The 22,199-nt window shown below is 42.6% G+C and overlaps 1 protein-coding gene across 1 annotated transcript in view; it reads right to left on the bottom strand.

Moving 5' to 3' along the window:
• Window positions 1–5,965: 5,965 nt before the first annotated feature.
• The window catches only part of LOC124556313 (homeobox protein invected-like), a 340,740-nt gene continuing 324,506 nt past the window's right edge, over window positions 5,966–22,199 (bottom strand). The window contains exon 4 of the mRNA XM_047130285.1: window positions 5,966–8,326. Coding sequence (XP_046986241.1) covers window positions 7,995–8,326 — 332 coding nt within the window. The 3' untranslated portion in view covers window positions 5,966–7,994. The remainder of the gene's footprint in view (window positions 8,327–22,199) is intronic.

The raw sequence follows: 22,199 nt of genomic DNA, 5'->3' as shown, positions 1-22,199 counted from the left end.
TTCATAAAAATTTCCTAATGTTTGTGAATGTAAAACTCATCTTTCTGGTGAATTAAGAACAATCACATCTTGAATTTTATAAGGTATATTTCTTCTCACGGGAAATAAATAAGTAAGTATACTGTTAGAGTTCGCTAATTAATTTGTGCGATATCTTTTGACTACGATTATTATGGAAGATGGTGCCTAATATTGCTTTACCGTCTTTTTTCCAATTTTTAATTCTTGTAATTTTTTTTCCGTTTTCGTATAAACAGGGGAGATGCTACTTTATATGTCTATCAGATGGTTACTATAGTAAATTTTGGTACCATTAAAGCTGGTTTGTATTAAGGATGTACTGAAAGCCACCTAAAGCATTTGTGTTTGTGTTACATCAACTGTGAGGGACAAAGTATAAGGGGCAGTCAAATGAAAACCGAACACCCGCCACAATGGGATCACAGAATGGTTCCATTCAAAAGTAATCACCACAGGCGATCAGACATTTTTCTCGCTAGAAGACGAAGCGATTAAAATTCTTGTTGCGTAGAACGCGGTCGGTTGCTGACGACTCCACTACTGCACCCACTCTTGCCCTTCCTCGTCCGACTGAAACCGACAGTCACGCATGTCTTTCTTTAGGTCGCTAATTATGTGAAAATCACACATGAAAGATCCAGCCTGTACAGGGGATGTTGCAGTGTTTCTCCACCAAATCGCTAAAGGGTAGCCCGATTGGCAGTGTGGGGGCGACCGTTATCGTGCAAAAGGGTAATTACGCCCGACAGCATTCCGTCAACCAGAGGAAAAACGGCAAAACCAGTAATGGAAACATCCTACATTACCCTCTTCAAATAAATCCAAAGTGAGCGGTTCTAGGCGCTTCAGTCCGGAACCGCGCTGCTGCTACGGTCGCTGGTTCGAATCCTGCCTCGGGCATGGATGTGTGTGATGTCCTTAGGTTCGTTAGGTTTAAGTAGTTCTAACAAGGGAACCTCCCCATCGCACCCCCCTCAGATTTAGTTATAATTTGGCACAGTGGATAGGCCTTGAAAAACTGAACACAGATCAATTGAGAAAACAGGAAGAAGTTGTGTGGAACTATGAAAAAATAAACAAAATATACAAACACAGTAGTCCATGGGCGACATATGCCACATCAATGATGATGTCAGCACAGGAGCGCCGTGGTCCGGTGGTTAGTGTGAGCAGCTGCGGAGCGAGAGGTCCTTGGTTCAAGTCTTCCCTCGAGCGAAAACTTTACTCACTTTATTTTTGCAGAGTTATGATCTGTCCGTTCGTTCGTTGACGTCTCTGTTCACTGTAATAAGTTTAGTGTCTGTGTTTTGCGACCGCACCGCAAAACTGTGCGATTAGTAGACGCAAGGACGTGCCTCTCCAATGGGAAACAGAAACATTTGATCCACGAAAACACATCTGATATATTCTATACGACACTGGTGACGGCATGTGCGTCACATGACAGGAATATGTTGTCGACCCACCTAACTTGCACACTTGGCGAATGGGTAAAAAGATTCTTCTACCTTGCCCGATTTAGGTTTTCTTTTGGATGTGATAACCACTCCCAAAAAAGTGATGAAAACATAAGTGTGTGTCACATAAACTGCAACAAATGAATGCAACAGTTTCACAGTCGCGCAGTTTTCTCTGTGCTCTGTCAAAACATATGTTTTTAATGTTTTCAAATTTTTCCGTGTGCAGACCGTCAAATCCTGCATATGTCCAAGCAAATCTGAACATGTCCTGGAATTTTGGAGAGCGAAGTTGATTATGTGTGAGTGCCTGAACTCTGATGATTGCCTGAAAATAAAAATTTAAAATTTTCACTGGAGGGAAGACTTGAACCAAGGACCTCTCGTTCCGCAGCTGCTCACGCTAACCACGGCGCTCCTGAGCGCACATTATCCTTGATGTGGCCTATGTTGCCCATGGACTACTCAGTTTGTATATTTTGCTTATTTTTTCATAGTTCCACACAACTTCTTCCTGTTTTCTCGATTGATCTGTGTTCAATTTTTCAAGGCCTATCCACTGTGCCAACTTATAACTAAATCTGAGGGGGGTGCGATGAGGAGGTTCCCTTGTAAGTCTATGGCACTGATGACCTCATGTGTTATGTCCCATAGTGATTAGAGCCATTTAAATCCAAAGCCGTTCACGCAAGTTCGGGTAAAGTCATGATAAATTTCTTCTTCGACTGCAGGGGCCGACAGTTCGTCGAGTTCCTCGTGCGTGGAACCACAATCAATGCGCAGTGCTATGAAGACGCTTTGCAGAGACTGCGACGTGCCATGAAGTCATACCTATCAGGCACGCTGCCGGACGGAGTCATCCTGTTACACGATAACGTCTGCCTCCACACTGCCAATCGGACGAAAGCTACGCTTCAGCGATTTGGTTGGGAAACACTGCAACATCCTCCGTACAGCCCGAATCCTGCACCGTGCGATTTTCACATCTTTGGCTACCTGGAGAGAGACGGGCGTGGATGTCGGTTTCAGTCGGACGAGCAAGTGCAATCAGGGTGCCGTTGCGGATCCATCAGCAACCGATCGCGTTCTACGATACGGGAATCGATCGTCTCGTCTCCCAGTGAGATAAACGTCTTAACACATGTGGTGATTACTTTTGAATGGAACCATTCCATGGTCCCATTATGGTGGGTGTTCGGTTTCCATTTAAATGCCCTTTATACATTTGATTATTTGCTACCTTCTATATACGAAATTATCTGTATTTTGCTAAGTACTTTCATTTTTAAAAAATGTGGCCTCCATTTCATACCAACTTTGACTGTTCAGAACGTCATCCGCTATGACTATGAAAGATTATACAGGATTGTCTAAGATTTAGAAAGCTATACGGTTTGCGACAGTTTATTACACTACTGGCCATTAAAATTGCCACACCACGAAGATGAAGTGCTACAGACGCGAACTTTAACCGACAGGAACAAGATGCTGTGATATGCAAATGATTAGCTTTTCAGAGTATTCACACAAGGTTGGCGCCGGTGGCGACACCTACAACGTGCAGTCATGAGGAAAGTTTAAATCTGATTTCTCATACACAGACAGCAGTTGACCGGCGTTGCCTGGTGAAACGTTGTTGTGATGCCTCGTGTAAAGAGGAGAAATGCGTACCATCATGTTTCCGAATTTGATAAAGGTCGGATTGTAGCCTATCACGATTGCGGTTTACCGTATCACTACATTGCTGCTAGCATTGGTAGAGATCCAGTGACTGATAACAGAATATGATATGGAATCGGTGGGTTCAGGAGGGTAATACGGAACGCCGAGCTGGATCCCAACGGCCTCGTATCACTAGCAGTCGAGATGACAGGCATCTTATCCATTGGCTGTAACGGATCGTGCAGCCACGTCTCGATCCCCGAGTCAACAGATGGGGACGTTTGCAAGACAACAACCATCTGCACGAACAGTTCGACGACGTTTGCAGCAGCATGGACTATCAGCTCGGAGACCATGGCTGCAGTTACCCTTGACGCTGCATCACAGGCAGGAGCGCTTGCGATAGTGTACTCAACGACGAACCTGGGTGCACGAATGGCAAAACGCCATCTTTTCGGATGATGAATCCAGGTTCCGTTTACAGCATCATGTTGGTCGCGTCCGTGTTTGGCGACATCGCGGTGAACGCGCATTGGAAGCGTGTATTCGTCATCGCCATACTGGCGTATCACCCGGCGTGATGGTATGGGGTGCCATTGGTTACACGTCTCGGTCACCTCTTTTTCGCATTGACGGCACTTTGAACAGTGGACGTTACATTTCAGATGTGTTACGACCCGTGGCTCTACCCTTCATTCGATCCCTGCGAAACCCTACATTTCAGCAGGATAATGCACGACCGCATGTTGCAGGTCCTCTACGGGCCTTTCTGGAAATAGAAAATTTTCGACTGCTGCCCTGGCCAGCACATTATCCAGATCTCTCACCAATTGAAAACGTCTGGTCAATGGTGGCCGAGCAACTGGCTCGTCACAATACGACAGTCACTACTCTAGATGAACTGTGGTATCGTGTTGAAGCTGCATGGGCAGCTGTGCCTGTACACGCCATCCAAGCTCTGTTTGACTCAATGTCCAGGCGTATCAAGGTCGTTATTACGGCCAGAGGTGGTTATTCTGGGTAATAATTTCTCAGGATCTATGCACCCAAATTGCGTGAAAATGTAATCACATGTCAGTTCTAGTATAATATATTTGTCCAGTGAATATCCGTTTACCGTCTGCATTTCTTCTTGATGTAGCAATTTTAATGGCCTGTAGTGTATATGTCGCTGTAGAATCCTTCGAGATCACTATATACGACCGTTCGGACAACCAACGTGAAGCGCTAATATTTAATTAATTTTTGAAATTGTAACACATTCATTGCTGACCATGTTCGAGACTCTGCTTTATTTATATGAAAATCGTCAATTAACAACATCAAGCAGCCCTTCTTAGTTTGTGAATTGAGCAGGAAAGAAGTTTTAATGTTTCATAACTTCGTAATCATTACAAATGCAGCAGTAGTTCAGCTGGATGGAGGAAGAAATCATCCGCGGCCTTTCTAGAGAGGCTATCAAGTTATTCTCTTCCTGGTAATATATAGTTGGTTGGTTGTTTCGGGGAAGGAGACCAGACAGCGAGGTCATCGGTCTCATCGGACTAGGGAAGGACGGGGAAGGAAGTCGGCCGTGCCCTTTGAAAGGAACCATCCCGGCATTTGCCTGGAGCGATTTAGGGAAATCACGGAAAACCTAAATCAGGATGGCCGGACGCGGGATTGAACCGTCGTCCTCCCGAATGCGAGTCCAGTGTCTAACCACTGCGCCACCTCGCTCGGTAATATATAGTTCTCTGTGACCTTATGCGATTATGTAGATAGCCAGTGGAGATCTGAACTCTACTTCTGTAGAACTTGGGCCCACTGCCTTGGTCACTGCAAGATTTTACTGGCACTTCATAAGGTATTTAACAATTATCTTGAATAAAGTTCGTCATCTGTGTGTTTTTTTTAAACTAATGATATGATTCCTACCTTTGTCCATCTACCTGGCTGTCCAATTAGAAAGGGGATTTTCGAAAATAAGTGACACCGGCGTTCTCAAGGTTTGCAGAAATAAAAAAAAAGATATCCTGCTCATCAAATGCACAGTGTCACAGGGCGGTTAGCTTCCGTTCTCCAACCCATAACGAAAACATGTTTTATAGCTATTGTATCTACCTGACTGTTTGAGAAAGGCAGCTGTCCGATGATTGTACTTTTGTACTTCACAAAAGCAGTACCTTACCCTTCATGACAAAGACATGTCACAGTAACTTAACCTCTAGTACCTCTGTTCTGCCGTGTTGATCTACTGCTGCAGGCGTCTGACAAGACTGAATAATTTTACTTTTGAGATCTGTAGTACATATATTTGTGTATCACATTCTTGGCGTGCTATTTAACCACTCCTATACATGCAATATTTGAATAGTCTAGGAATTCTCTCATTATACAAACATAACTACTTCCCGTGATAAATACACAAATTGTGCCAAAACAAAAATGTTTACCTAATCTTCTTCCATCTAATAACTTTAAAATGAAGTTTTTCATTTCAGTTTTCTCTTCCATTCTGATCATTTCACATAAATTTTTCCAGTTGGCCAAAAGATGGAAAATAAAATTATTTTGAAAACGTATTGACAGCGACGATGACAGTCAACTGGGCTATATTCAACAGGTAAATAACTTGTTTCCTTTCTCCAAAAACGGCCCTGACGATCTAAATCCCACAGAGAAGAACAGTCAGAGAACCATAACTGGAAGACACAGTACTTGTTTCTTCTCTATTCTGAAAATAGAATACACAAAAGATTTGTGATGAGGGAAATAAAGCACGCATTCTACAATAAATGTCGGTATACCAATTAAGTAAATGAAGTAAGCTTTATTCTGACTTCAATAAATATTTTAAGTACATATCTTTGCATGAAAATGAGGAAAAATACTGCAGTTATTTTAATGTTACCATTCACTACTTTTTACAGTCACAATCAAATGGGCATAATTCGCTTATTGGAATTGCTGTTTTCAGCAAGAAATCTTGTCTCATGCATGCAGTAATTAGTCTCTACCAATGCTACAAGAGAACATGTAGGAATATGTAGGTACAATGTATATACATTTTATATCGTATTAAATTATATCTAGATATTTTCTGTACATTCTACACGTTTAAACGAGTATAGAGCATTTCTGAATTATATGTACATTTTTGTCTTCCTTATACACTAAATATTCTCAGTTTTTTCAATTTTTGTTACTGAAGAGAGAGACAGCTGTGGAAGTACGTCATCTTGCTAACAGTATCTGGCAGTCATCAAATCAAGCAATGCTTTCCAGTTACTTCTAACACATGGACAATAAATTAATCAGACTTTGGTGTAATATCTTCTTATTTCCATGATAAATAAGACGTTAAACTTGGCAGACTGCACAATTAATTATTTATTTAATTATCGCACATCCGAAGTAAAAAGTTATTGCTATATCTTTCTCTTTCAGAGTACAACTGGGCAACCGAAATGAATTATTCAAAAAAAGTTCACTACTGCAATGTGAAAATGTTCAAGTTTCTCAGTAGAATCAATAAAAGAAGATATATGGTAACGGGTTCCTCTGCTGCTTCTTAACAGAGAGAAAATAAAAGCAAAAAACACTTATACAATTCCTCAAGCGACATTTCTAAGCAATGATGAATAAGACTAATAACTTTCTTATTGAGCATTATCTTGCTAACAAGAGTTCTCGAGTGAGAAAAAAATTGTTATGTACTGGAAAATGTACAAGGCCTTGATGTGACGCCATATTTGGTTCAAAGATATAAGTAGTAAATGTTGCACCATATGTTTGATCTGATCCTACAGTATAAATATATACTTTCAACACGTTTGAATCGATATAGATCTATCATCATCTGCAAATAATAATAAAATAATAATAATAATAATGAAAAATCAGTCACATTTACATTGTTACACATTTGTACACACGCATATTTTGTTTAAAACAATTTGTTTGTGCTTTAGCTTATTTGCAGGATGTTTAAAAGCTCCTTTGGTTCTACATCCGATTAAATACTTGTTTTACACTTGCTGTTCGCAGTTGACTGATACATGTATAAAACTAATGTCGGTAGATCGTCTGGAGGAAATGCTCATTGTTATGTGAAAAAAAATGGGTACTAAATTATTGCACAGTCATTCTGTCAGTTAAGAGACACAGATAAAACACAATGCGAGGTTGCTCCTCTACACATAATACAGTCGACTGCGTACAACTTTCAGTTTAAAGGTTGGCAGAATTCAGGTGGCGATTGCCAAGAAAGACTTGCGGTCGATCCAGGAAACTCCTGTCCCTTAAAAACTTCAGCCACTGATTTCACAGTGAGGTACATAGTTTCAAAATGTCTACATTTGTTTTCCACACTTTAGTGACACCGACACGTCATTAGTCGGTTGTGGATTCTAGTGTCATTTTAAGCAGTCTGCTACACTGTAAACTGATATGTTGTAGACAGAATTTCTTACATGCATTCCTTCACCACTGAACACAAAAGGTATTATTCAGTTGCTAGAGCAGTCTGCCACATTCTTTACAATTTCCAGCCTCTACTGTTGTTTCTTTCCTTAATACACTTAGAATGTCTTTTGAAAGAAATCTGGTACCCGTGGCACTTCATCAGAAACCTATCTGAAAAATTCGAGTTCATTTCTTCTGTCCATTGAATAGCAACGAAGAGCTCACTTCAGTTCGAGCGCTAAGAAGTCCTGGTAAGGAACTGGCCAAATTATCCGTCAGTGCACACAATGGAACCGTAGGCGCGAGCACTCACTATTCGCTTGCCGAATTTCATTTTGTGCAGTGTGCACCCAGTAGTCGCGGCAGCGAAATTCCGTAAGATTAGTGAACGAAGAGAGGCGCAGCGATTCACTTGTCGGAGGCGATGGCCTGCTCTTCCTCCTCGCGCGTCATGGGCACGGTGCTGTGGTTGTAGAGGCCCTGCGCCATCAGCTGCAGCGCCAGCGGGTTCTTCTGTCCGCTGGCCTTCTTGATCTTGGCTCGCTTGTTCTGGAACCAGATCTTGATCTGCGCCTCGTTGAGGCCCAGCTCCCTGGCCAGCTCCTGGCGGCGGCGCTCAGTCAGGTATCTGTTCTCGGTGAACTCGTGCTTCAGCCGCGCCAGCTGCTCGCCGCTGAACGCCGTGCGCGGCCGCTTCTCCTCCGGCTTCTTGTTGCGCTTCAGTCGGCGCGACCGCGGACCTGCAACCACAAACACAGCGCGTTAGACACCGAACTCGTGGGTCCTCGCAAGGAGGCCGTAGCAGCCGATAGAAAAATTCGTCGTTGGTTTCTGTTTCTGTGAAAGAAATTCAAAAAAGCGAGGCAAAGAAAGCTATCGTGGACAAGTAGCAATGTTCGGCATATACAGGCGTTGGACAAAAATATGGAAACACAGAAATTCATGCTTCAACATGAATGGAGGTTGCGCTGTTGTATTTGACCAAGAGCGCCACCTGTGCAATGTCCTCATTATGTTACAAGTGTCAGTCGTGGCCTGAACAGTGTAGTTGCGACTTCATTATCTCGGAGCTAAGAGATTTCGAACCAGGGCAAATTGTTGGTGCATGTATGGTAGGTGCTTCAGTAACCACCGTAGCCGACATGTTCGGTGTTTCAAGAACCACCGCATGTAAGGTTTGTACAGTATACAGGGAAGGCGAAAAACATCATCCACTAAGTCACAACGCGGACGAAAGTGTTTACTGAGTGGTCATGACAGACGGCCACTGAAGAAAATTGTGGTGACGGTTGCGAAGATCACTGCAGAACTGAATGTCGCACTCGAGAACTCTGTCAGCACTAAAACAACGCGAAGGAAGCTCCAGAAGCAAGGAATTGCAGAGCGAAAGGGAGTTCCGAAATCACCTTGTGATGTATATGCATGTAACAGGAATACGTAATGCCGAAGCAATAAAACTTGGAAAATGGAGCAATGGAAGAAAGTTATTTGGTCGGATGAGTCTTGTTTCACTCTATTTCAAACTTCTGGTTGAGTTTACGTCCGAAGAATGGAACATGGTGAGGGTTTGTTGGTAATTTGTGCGGCCATATCATGGCACTCCATGCGCTCCATGCGTCCCATGGATTTTCTACATAGACGCATTACTGTCAAAGATCCCGTGATTATTTTGGACCATCATCCCATCCCATGGTAAGATGTTTGCCTCCCAATGGCGATACTTTGCTCCAAGAGAAAGGGGCCCCTGTTCACACAGATTGTATCGTCCAGGATAAATTTATGAGCAGGGGTATGAATTTTCGTATCTCTCATACCCAACACAGTCACCAGATCTCATTATATTGATCCATTGTGGTCTAATCTAAGGAGAATGCGTGATCGCTATCCACCTACATCATCGCTTCCTAAAATTTCCACTTTTTTGCAATAACAATGGCGTAATACCCCCTTGAGGGCCATACAGCTACAGTATTTATCCATTCGGAGACTACTGGAAGCTGTTTTGAATGTGAACAGCTCTTCTACACCGTACTGGGCGAGTTGATGTGTTGCCATTTTGGTGTTTCCATACTTTTGTCCACCGCCTTCGAGGGGTACATAAAAAGTCTTGCATGTTTGTGGTCGTCGTATACAGTTAAATCCTCATGCCATAGTGCCTTAGCACAACGTTGGAGTAGCCTACACAAAATATTGCAACCCAGAGGTGAAACTTGGATGAGCTGGGCACTGTGGCGCGAGGATTTCGACGTGTGCCAAGGCTGCAAATATGTACCTTTAAAAAAAATCTAAAAAATAATTATGTAAACTTATTTCCTCAAGGTGATAGTTAAAAATTTATGACTGTCCCTCTTAGGGTCATTCTTAGGTCTGTGGCGCAGTTTGCATGTTAACCTTTTGTCTAACAGCAATAAAACAGTCGCACAACGAATTTTGGTTCTACTGCAGCGTATGCGCTGATTTGAAACTTCCTGGCTTATTAAAAATGTTTAGCAGACCGAGAGACCAACCGGGGATCTTTAGCTTTCGCTGATCAATGCTGTACCGAATGAAGTATCCAAGCACAAATCATCATCTACCGTCACAGCTTCACTTCCGCCAGTACCTCTTGTCCTACCTTGCAGACTTAAAAGGAACGACAAGAGGGACAAGAGGTACTAGTTGAAGTGAAATGTGCGGGTTAGTCGTGAGTCGTTCTTAGATACTTCAGTCCGTGGAATACTTGTGTGGTAAATTCAGAAGTTCCAGACTAAAGTTCCAGTACACTATATAGTTTTAATCTGCCGGGAAGTTCCAAATAAAATCTTTGTTAGAATTATTATTTCCTTAAAATAACAAGTACACATCAAACTACAATATATACTAGTATTTTCAGAAAAAAGTTATTTTATTGTATGTGGTTTCACTGCGAATCCACTGGTAAGTCAGGGATTGTTGACGTTTAGTGATACTTCGCAAAAGAGTTCTTATTTTTACTCATGCAGATTCTAACAGCACATGACTGGCACATGTATTTTGTACGACAGGGCTGTCTGTGTTACGCAGTGCAAACCTCCTAGATGAACCTTCGCAGGCATAAATACTGCTGCTTCATTTACCGGTTCAGCTTATAAAATGTGCTCTCATTGACTTCAGTGACATTAAAAAGTGCCTCATTATGCGGCACCACCAATTCACTTTGATTCTCACTCTCAGAAATTACCGACTTTGATCCCTTGATAATTTATCCAGGAACTGATACAGACTTTCACCAGTCAAGTCAGCAGCAGATTCTCTTGCTGAGAAGATGACATCGTTCGACCCTTACTTGACAGTGGTTACAGAATGAAAGCGCAAATCATTATCTTGTTTAGAACGATAAACTTCATGTTTCTGCTATCACACCAGTTATAAGCTAAGTAGCAAATCATAAAAAGGTGGTTTCACCCAATAACCATTATGAAACAAGTGGTTAGAGAAGTAGAAAAGACTGATGTCTAGAGTTTAAAGTTCTGATGACCCTGACGTCATTAGAGACGACGCTCTAGTCAATTCTCACAATGGGGGAGACACTATTAATGAAATGTCATATACTTAATGTGAACGGCTAACACTCTTACGGCCAACCAGTAGTAGAAATTACAGTGAAATAGATGAGGAAATACCAAATGTGTTTCCTTTCAGTGAAAGCTGCTCGGTACGAGTTATAAGTGTGTAAGTTAGACGAATTTTATACTGTGTTGCTCTGATTGATAACCAAAGAGAAGTGGTGCAGCAATTAGAACATTGTACTTTCACTCATGAGGAGCGTGTTTCAGACTCATCCCAAAAGCGATTAAGGCAAATGCAGAGATGAATCCTTTGAAAAAGGATCCGTCTTCATCTCGAGTATGAGATCCATCTTTAATGATCTCATCGTGGAAGGCACGCCAGACACTAAGTTTTTTTTTTCTAATATTTACAAGATGAGAGGAATTGTTTCTGCAACATTTTTTGCACAAACACTTGGCATTCAGTAAATCTTTTACTGCAGTGGAATAATAACAACGCAGCAAAAACAGATTAACAAATTTGTCACTTTGAGCAGAAAAATTACAGAATTACTCCTATTTCTTCCAAAATCTGCGTCTGGAACTCCAGTTTATATTTCTGCTTGTTTTATATTGCTAACAACCCTCCTTATATCATTTTCTTATGGACTTCATGTCCGAAACTTTGCATTGGATTAGAAAAAGATAGTGTTTTTGTCTGTGAGCTTATATAACTACCGTCATGATAGGAACTAGCAAATATTGTCCATTGCACTGAACACGATAAAGTAGTGCCCCATGATGACACGGGGGAGGAGACTAGTTACATGAGTTGGCATACTCTGTTATGTCTCTTATTTCCATTTTATAGTTTGACAAGATAACGACATAAGCAAGAGCATAATATTACTGCAAGCTTCCTGGCTATTCAGCTATCCCTTGCGAGAAATATTGTTCTTCGTATGTCAGTTTTTATACATTTAGCACAGACAAAGAGTGCAACTAAAGGCGAACATAATACGTTTCAACACTCATTATGCAGCAAAAAAAAATATATTCATCATAGGAAAGAATTCCCATACTGCAACATATGCCCTTTCACTGCTCAAACAACTACCATTCGGTTTAGAATTACTTGGAACATCGTAGGAGACACAATAAGCCAGGTGTTATCACCAGTAATAAAGTTGTTCAGCGCAGTCAGATGCACGACTTTCGATTTTTTTAATTTCCTCGTGCCACGATGCATAATGCTGTATCTTCTCCTCTGTCAAATAGTATGTAACTAGAAAGTCGGGAACTTTTCCAGTTTTCATGTTACGTAGGATTTTTGGTTTATCAGACACAGACAGTTCCAAAGATTCTACAGATGTCTCCCTCCACTATCTATATACATTCCCTCACCGCGAAATTTCGAGAGACCAAAGTGTTAAGAACATAAATTAAACGCTCTGTAACAATTGTATCACTCCTTGAGCGTAGCCGCTTTTAAAATCTACCCTTTTGGAGCTATTAAACACTCGTGTGTTATCGATAAGTCTGATGACAGCATTGTGCCATTTAGGAAATCCTTAACTTTATAGTTAATCTAAAACGTTCAGTGATATTATGGAATATTCTCTTCGCAACATTAATTATTCAGTTGAGGACAGGGACAATGTAATTACGAGTATTTGAATGGGAAGTCAACTGTGAAGGAATTCTTTGAAACGTGGTAATCCGAAATTCTGAACTGTACACGGGAAACTTGCTGGAAGATTAAAATTGTGTGCCGGACCCGGAACTGCGACGTCTGCTTTTCGCGGATAACTGCTTTACCGAATGTACTAACCATCCTAACTCGGGCCGCTCCTCTCACAGCTTTATTTCCATCAGTGCCACATCTCCTAGCTCCAAAACTTCACCCTGGGAACACTAAACGTTTTTCTGCAGAAACTGCAGAAGGCATAACTCCGATATACTGTGATAAAGTGATGGTTTCTGATTCTGTTATTTGAGTCTTTCAAGTGCTGGTAAGATTGCTGTCATTACGAATACTGACTATGTCACGCCATGTTGCATGACAGTAAGTTACGTAATGACATGAAGAGCAGGAAAAAGAAAGTTATTCCCCGCTTTTCGTAGATTAGAATAGAGCGTTCCCTCTACAACGAAGTTATTAGATATTTTGCACTCATTGTAGTTCCTCCTTTAAATCGTCGCACGAATGACAAAATGGCAGCTATCGAAGTAAGTGACTGAAAATCAACTGCAATCGCTGAAAAGAGAAAAGGCCACTGGACCTGACGGGATACCAATTCGATTCTACACAGAGTGTGCGAAAGAACTTGCCTATCATCTAACAACAGTGTACCGAAAGTCTATAGAGGAGCGAAGCGTTCCTAATGATCATAAAAAGCGCAGGTCCTTCCCGTTTTAAAGAAGGATCGTCGAGCAGGAGCACAAAACTGTAAGCCACTATCTCCGACGTCGGACTGTTGTAGCATTTTGGAACATGTTTTATGTTCGCGTATTATGACATTTCTGGAGACCGAAAACCTCCTCTACAGGAAACAACATGGGTTCTGAAGACAACAATCGTGTGAAACCTTGCTCGCTCTGTTCATCCACGAAATCCAGAAAGCAGAAGATACAGGCGCCCAGGAAGATGCCGTGTTCCTTAACTTCCGGGAGGCGCTCCATACAGTTCCGCACTGCTGCCTAATGTACAGAATACGAGGGTATGGAATATCGGACCACCTTTGTGATTGGACTGAAGAGTTTCTAACAAACAGAACACAGCATGTCGTTCTGGACAGAGAGCAATCTTCAGACGCAGAATTAATTTCGGCCGTGTCCCAGGGGAGTGTTAAAAGACCATTACCTTTCATATATATATACAGGCGCCCAGGAAGGTGCCGTGTTCCTTAACTTCCGGGAGGCGTTCCATACAGTTCCGCACTGCTGATAGTACGGTTCTAGGCGCGCAGTCCGGAACCACGCGACTGCTACGGTCGCAGGTTCGAATCCTGCCTCGGGCATGGATGTGTGTCATGTCCTTAGGTTAGTTAGGTTTAAGTAGTTCTAAGTTCTAGGGGACTGATGACCACAGCTGTTAAGTCCCATAGTGCTCAGAGCCATTTGAACCATTTGAACCACTGCTGATTGTAGGGAAATTCAGGAAGACTGTTATAATATGATTACAGAACTGCAGACCAATCACTAGTAGCAGTTACTTCCATCAAATATCTAGGAAGAGAGAGATTTAAAGTAGAATGACCACATAAAATGAATTGCGAGTGAGGTAGATGCGAGGCTGAGATTCAGTGTAAAAATTAGCACGAAATGTAGCCCATCAAAAACGAAAGTAGCTTACAAAACAGTCGTTCGACCAGTATTTGGATACTCCTCGTCAGTATAGTACCCGTACTGGTTAAGACTTTTTTTTTTTTTTTTTTTTTTTGTATGGGGTCATCAATCTTCTGACTGTTTTGATGCGGCCCGCTACGAATTTCCTCTCCTGTGCTAACCTCTTCATCTCAGAATAGCACTTGCAACCTGCGTCCTCTATTATTTGCTGGATGTATTCCAATCTCTGTCTTCCTCTACAGTTTTTCCCTTCTACAGCTCCCTCTAGTACCATGGAAGACATTCCCTCACGCCTTAACAGATGTCCTATCATTGTGTCCCTTCTCCTTGTCAATATTTTCTACATATTCCTTTGCTTTCCGATTCTGCGCAAAACCTCTTCATTCCTTACCTTACTGGTCCAACTAATTTTCAACATTCGTCTGTAGCACCACATCTCAAATGCTTCGATTCTCTTCTGTTCCGATTTTCCTACAGTGCATGTTTCACTACAATATAATGCTGTTAAGGCCGATATTTGATATTAGTAGACTTCTCTTGACCAGGAATGCCCTTTTTGCCATTGCTATTCTGCTTTTGATGTCCTTCTTGCTCCGTCCGTCACTCGTTATTTTACTGCCTAGATAGCAGAATTCCTTAACTTCACCTACCTCGTGACCATCGATCCTGATATTAAGCTTCTCGCTGTTCTCATTTCTACTACTTCTCATTACCTTCGTCTTTCTTAGAATTACTCTAAATCCATACCCTGTACTCATTAGACTGTTCACTCCATTCAGCAGATCATATAATTCTTCTTCACTTTCACTCAGGATGGCAAAGTCATCAGCCAATCGTATCATTGATATCCTTTCACCTTGAGTTTTAATTCCACTCCTGAACTTTTCCTTCATTTCTTCAGACTGAACAGTAGAGGCGGAAGACTAAATCCTTGTCTTACATCCTTTTTAATACGAGCACTTCTTTCTTGGTCGTCCATTCTGATTATTCCCTCTTGGCCGTTGTACATGTTATATATGACCCGTCTCTCCCTATAGCATACCCGTAAGTGTCTGAGAATTTCGAAAATCTTGCACCATTTTACACTGTCGAACGATTTTTCCAGGCCGACAAATCCTATGAAGGTGTCTTGATATTTCTTTCGTCTTGTTCCATTATTAACCGCAACGTCAGAATTGCCTCTCTCGTGCCTTTTCCTTTCCTAAAACCAAACTGATCGTCATGTAGCGCATCCTCAATTTCTTTTTCCATTCTTTTGTAATTTATTCTTGTCAGCAACTTGGCTTCATGAGCTGTTAAGCTGATTGTGCGATAATTCTCGCACTTGTCAACTCTTGCCGTCTTCGGAATTGTGTGCATGATGCTTTTCCGAAAGTCAGATGTTATGTAGCCAGACTCATACATTGTACACAACAACGTGAATAGTCGTTTTGTTGCCACTTCACCCAACGGTTTTAGAAATTCTGGTGGAATGTTATCTATCCCTTCTGCCTTACTTTTTCTTAAGCCCTCCAAAGCTCTTTTAAATCCTGATTCTAATACTAGATCCCCTATCTCTTCTAAATCGACTCCTGTTTCTTCTTCACATCAGACAAATCTTCCCCCTCATAGAGGCTTTCAGTACATTCTTTCCAACTATCCACTCTCTCGTGGTTAAGACTAATGGAGCAAATAGAGAAGATCCAAAGAAGAGCAGAAACCTTCATTACAGCTTCATTTAGCAGGCGCGAAATCATTGCAGAAATGCTTAGCCCACTCCACTGGCAGATGCAGCAAGGGAGGCGTTCTGCAACACGGTATGGTCTACTGTTAAAGTCCCGAGAGCGTACATTCCTAGAAGAGTCAACCAGTGTATTGCTTCCTCCTACGTACATGTCGCAAAAAGAACATCAAGATAAAATTAGAGAGATTCGAGCCCACAACGAGACTTATCAGCAGTCGTTCTTCCCGCGAACAACACGCGACAGGAAAAGGAAAAGGGGGAAATGACACTGGTATGCAAAGTAGCCTCCACCACACACCGTAGGATGGTTTGCGGAGTAGGTGAAGAGAGCAGGAAAGGTCCATAGCATGTTTAAAGAACTCATCTCGCTGTTTACCTTTAATGATGTAGCGAAACTGCAAAGAACCTAAATCTGGATTGGCTTGGAGAGGTTTGATGGCCGCTCATCCCGAATGCGAATCATAGCTTACAATACTGAAAGATAGGAATATAAGTCAATGCTTTCACATGTTGTTGATACTTGTAAGTCCAATTTAATACTAAAATGTAGACTTTCACGGCCGGAAATATCATGTCCATTATAATTATCCGGGCTGTTATGCCGTGGTCGGTTGACGAACGTCAGTAGCGAGCCAGTGGATGTGTTGGACCTTCCATTGAGCTACGGACCCCCTTGAAGATGTCTCCCGCAGTCGGAGACGAAACGTTGGGAATCGACACAGAATTCGTCAACCGACCACGGCATAACAGCCCGGATAATTATAATGGACAGTCCAATTTAAGTCCAAGTCACTTCATATGAGGCACTCTGAAATGCTAGAGAGCACCATTAAATAATTAAATTCGAATATATTTCTCTAATATACCTGATTACTAATCCGTAACCAGAAAATTTTAATAAACAAGAAGAACTTAAATATTTTATACAGGGTGTTACAAAAAGGTACGGCCAAACTTTCAGGAAACATTCCTCACACACAAAGAAAGAAAATATGTTATGTGGACATGTGTCCGGAAACGCTTACTTTCCATGTTAGAGCTCATTTTATTACTTCTCTTCAAATCACATTAGTCATGGAATGGAAACACACAGCGACAGAACGTACCAGCGAGACTTCAAACACTTTGTTACAGGAAATGTTCCAAATGTCCTCCGTTAGCGAGGATACATGCATTCACCCTCCGTCGCATGGAATCCCTGATGCGCTGAAGCAGCCCTGGAGAATGGCGTATTGTATCACAGCCGTCCACAATACGAGCACGAAGAGTCTCTACATTTGGTACCGGGGTTGCGTAGAAAAGAGCTTTCAAATACCCCCATAAATGAAAGTCAAGAGGGTTGAGGTCAGGAGAGCGTGGAGGCCTTGGAATTGGTCCGCCTCTACCAATCCATCGGTCACCGAATCTGTTGCGAATCTGTTGTTGAGAAGCGTACGAACACTTCGACTGAAATGTGCGGGAGCTCCATCATGCATGAACCACATGTTGTGTCGTACTTGTAAAGGCACATGTTCTAGCAGCACAGGTAGAGTATCCCGTATGAAATCATAATAACGTGCTCCATTGAGCGTAGGTGGAAGAAACTAAAATGAGTGTGAGGAATGTTTCCTGAAAGTTTGGCCGCACCTTTTTGTAACACCCCGTATAATATTACGGCACTGTTGACGGCAACTTCTAAGAGCATTTATTCAATGATTGAACTGAGACTGATCATAAACACCTAATAACGATTTTCACTTAGGTGCCCGCTGGAACCGGAAAGTACGCCACGAATAATTTGGCTGATCAAAACAAGATATAATAGAAAAACAGGTACAGAGATGGCTGTTGACTGTTTTTCGCACAGTCCATTTTGTGAAAAACTTACGTTTTCTTTTTTTCTTGGTATTACCCAGCTCATGCAGGCTTTGGACCTTATGAGTCTTCTCTCAGTGTTTCTGCAGGCAGACTTCCATCCGTCATGATCTTAGCCTACGCTGAACAGTGTCGAGTATACAATTTGTAGGCTAATCTGGGAATTTCTGTTCTGTATGTTTTTATGTTTTAATTATTCGTGTGTTTTGTTTATTGGGCGCACATTTGTGAGACTGCTGATATAATGGCACATACCTGGTCGGTCGGAAGAGTTTCCTGACTAGATTAGTAATAAAATAGAAAAAAGATGGCACTTTTAATGCTTTAGGTGTTCTAGCCTACACAGTCTCCGCTGAATCGGGTACATAAGAGAGAACTTTCGAACAATAATGTGAAACTGCCAGGCAAGTCCTCCTTTGGGACGTCGTTCGCGGGTCGTATTGACTTAAATGACGGGTACGTCGTCAGTATGTTCACCCTTCATCTGAATTTCACCATTTTATCATTTTGTTGTAGGTTCGTATTGATAACACCAAGTCTCCTCTGCATTTTTGCCAGAATTTTCAATCGAGCCGTGGCAAGTGTCCACCCGTCGTTCTTTTTTTCCAGGTGTAAAGGTGTGCGTGACAAACTTTACACACACTTTTCTCTACTTAAAAACATTCTGAAGAATGTCTTGGGCACTTAATTTACAGGTGCTGCAGTTTACGACAGAGCAGTGTTAACAGACTGCAGCCGTACGTCCACTACTTAACACGGTCTGCTAGATCTAAATTAACACTCCGCAAACCACCTAACGGTGCCGGCACGGTAGCTCGGCGTGTTCTGTCAGAGAGATGGCTGCTCTCTCCAATAAAAAAAAACACACACGCACACTGTGTGAAGGGACCAACCACTGATTTCATGTGACATCCGCTACGATCAAATACAACGAACAATAATGAACAGAATGCAAAAAATAAAAAATAAAAACGGTGTGCGGTGGGGTGCGCTTCTGGTACCGCTAACTGATCTCCTCTTCCCTGCTCCACTTACAAATGGCTCTTGGGAAGAATGATTGTCGATAAGCTCCAATTTCTCGAATTTTCTCGGCATGGTCACTTCGAGAGATGGCTGAAAGTAATATTTTTCCTGACTCTTCTCCGAAAGTACTCTCTCAAATTTTTAGGAGTAAACCTCTCCGTGATACATAACACATCTCATGTATCGTCTGCCACTGGACTTTATTAAGCATCTCTGAAATTCTCTCGCGCCGACCAAGCGATCCCGTGAAGAAACGCTCAGCTCTTCGTTGGAACTTGTCGGCCTCTTCTACCAGTCCTATGTGCTAAGTATCCCATACTGATGAACAAGCGCATTGTAAGCCACTTCCTTCGTGGACGAGCTACACTTCCTTAGGATTTTAACCTACTAATCTCAGACTGACACCTGCTCTTCCTACTGTCTGTTTTACGTGTTCACTCTACTTAAGGTCGCTCTCGATAGTTAGTCCTAAATATTTTAAGGTAATACTGTTTCCAGGAATTTTACATCAATAGTATAGTAGCACAGCAATGGATTTCTTCTCTTATGCATGCGCAGTACGTGACGTTTATTTACGTCCAGAGTCAACTGCCAGAGCCTGCACCATTCATGAATTCTCTGTAGGCTATTCTGCAAGTCGATACTGTCTTCCGGCGTAGCTACAGTCTTACCGAATACAGCATCATCTGCGGACAGTTTTAAAGAGCTTCCGATGCTTTCTATTAGATCATTTATAGACACTGTAAACCGAAAGGGTCTTATGACACTCCCTTCGGGTACTCTGGATATTACCCTTATGTCGTGCGCCCCCGGGAGCAGCCGGCACGGTAACGCAGCGCGTTCGGTCAGAGGGTTAGCTGCCCTCTGTAATAAAAAACTGAGTTAATGTATCAACGAGGAACTGAAACGGGTGTCTTGCGACGTCCGCCCCGAGCAGATACAACGAACGAAAACGGACAAAATGAGGTTAATTAAAAAAAAAAGTAGCTGAGTGGTCAGCGCGACAGAATGTCAATCTTAAGGGCCTGGGTTCGATTCCCGGCTGGCTCGGAGATTTTCTTCGCTCAGGGACTCGGTGTTGTGTTGTCCTAATCATTATCATATCATCCCCATCGACGCACAAGTTGCCTAAGTGGCGTCAAATCGAAAGACTTGCACCCGGCGAACGGTCTACCCGACGGGAGGCCCTAGACACACGACATGTACATTTTACCCCTACGTCTGTCGATTTTGTTGCATTAAGAGCGATGTGTTGAGTTCTATTTGCAAGGAAGTCATGAATTCAGTCGTAGATTTGTTAACAACTGACTGGCCGAATGCACACCTGCTGTTTACAGTTGTTACTTCAAGCTGCCACTGGGCTGGCATCGCTTGTACGCCAGGAATACAGTACGTGTCAGAAAGTTTCGAAAGGAAGTTGTATATCGAGTGAGTCGTTATCGGTCTATTACTTATTTAGAGTTATTGTATTTCTAATAGATTCTTTTTCCACATCATCATACTACGGCCTAATGCACGGTAAAGTAGTTTAAGGTTCTACATGTCATGACACTGCTCTAGGCACCTCATTCAGAGTCTAGAGAAGTAACTAATATTGCTCGAGCGTGTCTAAAAGCTTTAAATTGACACCAGGGGTTGTACTGGCTCTGACCCCTGGGGGAGACACAATAACGCAATTCTCCGGCTCACTGTCGGTGTCATAGTTCCCCTATCACCCTCAGATCGGGGTCGTCGAGCGTCGGCGCCGAAATAGTGCGCACACGGGAAAACACTTGTGCAATTAAATTAAAGCAACGCGAGAAGAGCGTTGGAATAACGAGTGAAACTGATCGGCTGCTCCAATTAACGAGGCGCTCAAGGTGGGGGTCTTTGTTGGCCAGCCCCGCGCCGCTGAAATGTTTAATTGAAGGGCGCGGTATTAGTGGCGCGGTATGAATCACCCCGGCCGAGCGCGGCCCCTCCCTGGAGGCGTGAAATTGGTTTGTGCAGCAGCCACTTACGCGCGTGTAATCCGCGAATTCCTGCGCCGCCCCTGCCCTCAGCTGTTGCTGGCGCTCCCTCCGCGCCTCACAGCTACGACTGGAAATTATTACTCCCTCCATCTCGGTGAACGCGTTGACATGCCTCTGGTGCATTTGCGGTTCTCCTTCGCAGTCCCACCTACTTCTGGCTGTACTGCTCTAGGAAACGGGAGACATCCCTCCCCCGATATTACAAACACGCACATGTCTTCTAAGAAGATGTTCGTAGCTTTTCTAAAATATCCAACATCTTTCGTTTAGTGAACAAACTACGATCTTACTCAGTACGAAACCAGAGTTGTGACTGGGTACAGGACGTCCTAGCAGACAGAACTCAGTTGGTCATTCTCAACGGAACAGAAGTTCTTAAAACTGCGCGTAGGGTACCTACACTATTCGGGATTACATCTTTTTTGATTTAACTAAGGCGTTTGATTGTATTGATCACAAAATACTATATCAGAAGTTGGACCATTGTGGAATACGGGAGGTAGCTCACAGCTGGTTCAGTTCTTACTTCAACAATAGACAGCAAAAGGTCATTATTCACAGTTTCCAGAATGGCTATGATGTGGGGTCTCAGTGGGGCACGGTTAAATGGGGATGTCCCAGGGTCAGTGCTGGGGCCATTCCTGTTCCTTATTTATATAAATGATATGCCCTGTAGTACTACAGGCGATTCTAAAATATGTCTATTTGCTGATGACACTAGCTTATTAGTAAATGGATTGTGTGCAACACTGGCACTGTTGCAGATAGTGCAGTTCATGACATAAGTTCATAGCTTGTAGAAAATAAACTAATGCTAAATCAAAGTAAGACTCGGTTTTTACAGTTTCTAACACACACTTTAACGAAACCCGACGTTCTAACTTCACAGAATGTGCATATAATTAGTGAAACTAAACAGTTCAAATGATTCAAATGGCTCTGAGCACTATGGGACTTAAAATCTGAGGTCATCAGTCCCCTAGAACTTAGAACTATTTAAACCTAACTAACCTAAGGACATCACACACATCCATGCCCGAGGCAGGATTCGAACCTGCGACCGTAGCGGTCGCGCGGTTCCAGACTGAAGCGCCTAGAACCGCTCGGCCAGCTTAACAGTTCAAATTTCTAGATGTTCAGATAGATA

Source organism: Schistocerca americana, chromosome X, assembly GCF_021461395.2.
Source record: "Schistocerca americana isolate TAMUIC-IGC-003095 chromosome X, iqSchAmer2.1, whole genome shotgun sequence".
Classification (NCBI taxonomy): Eukaryota; Metazoa; Arthropoda; class Insecta; order Orthoptera; family Acrididae; genus Schistocerca; species Schistocerca americana.
The sequence above is the reverse complement of the archived record's forward strand: the minus strand, read 5'-3'. Positions and strand labels throughout refer to the sequence as shown.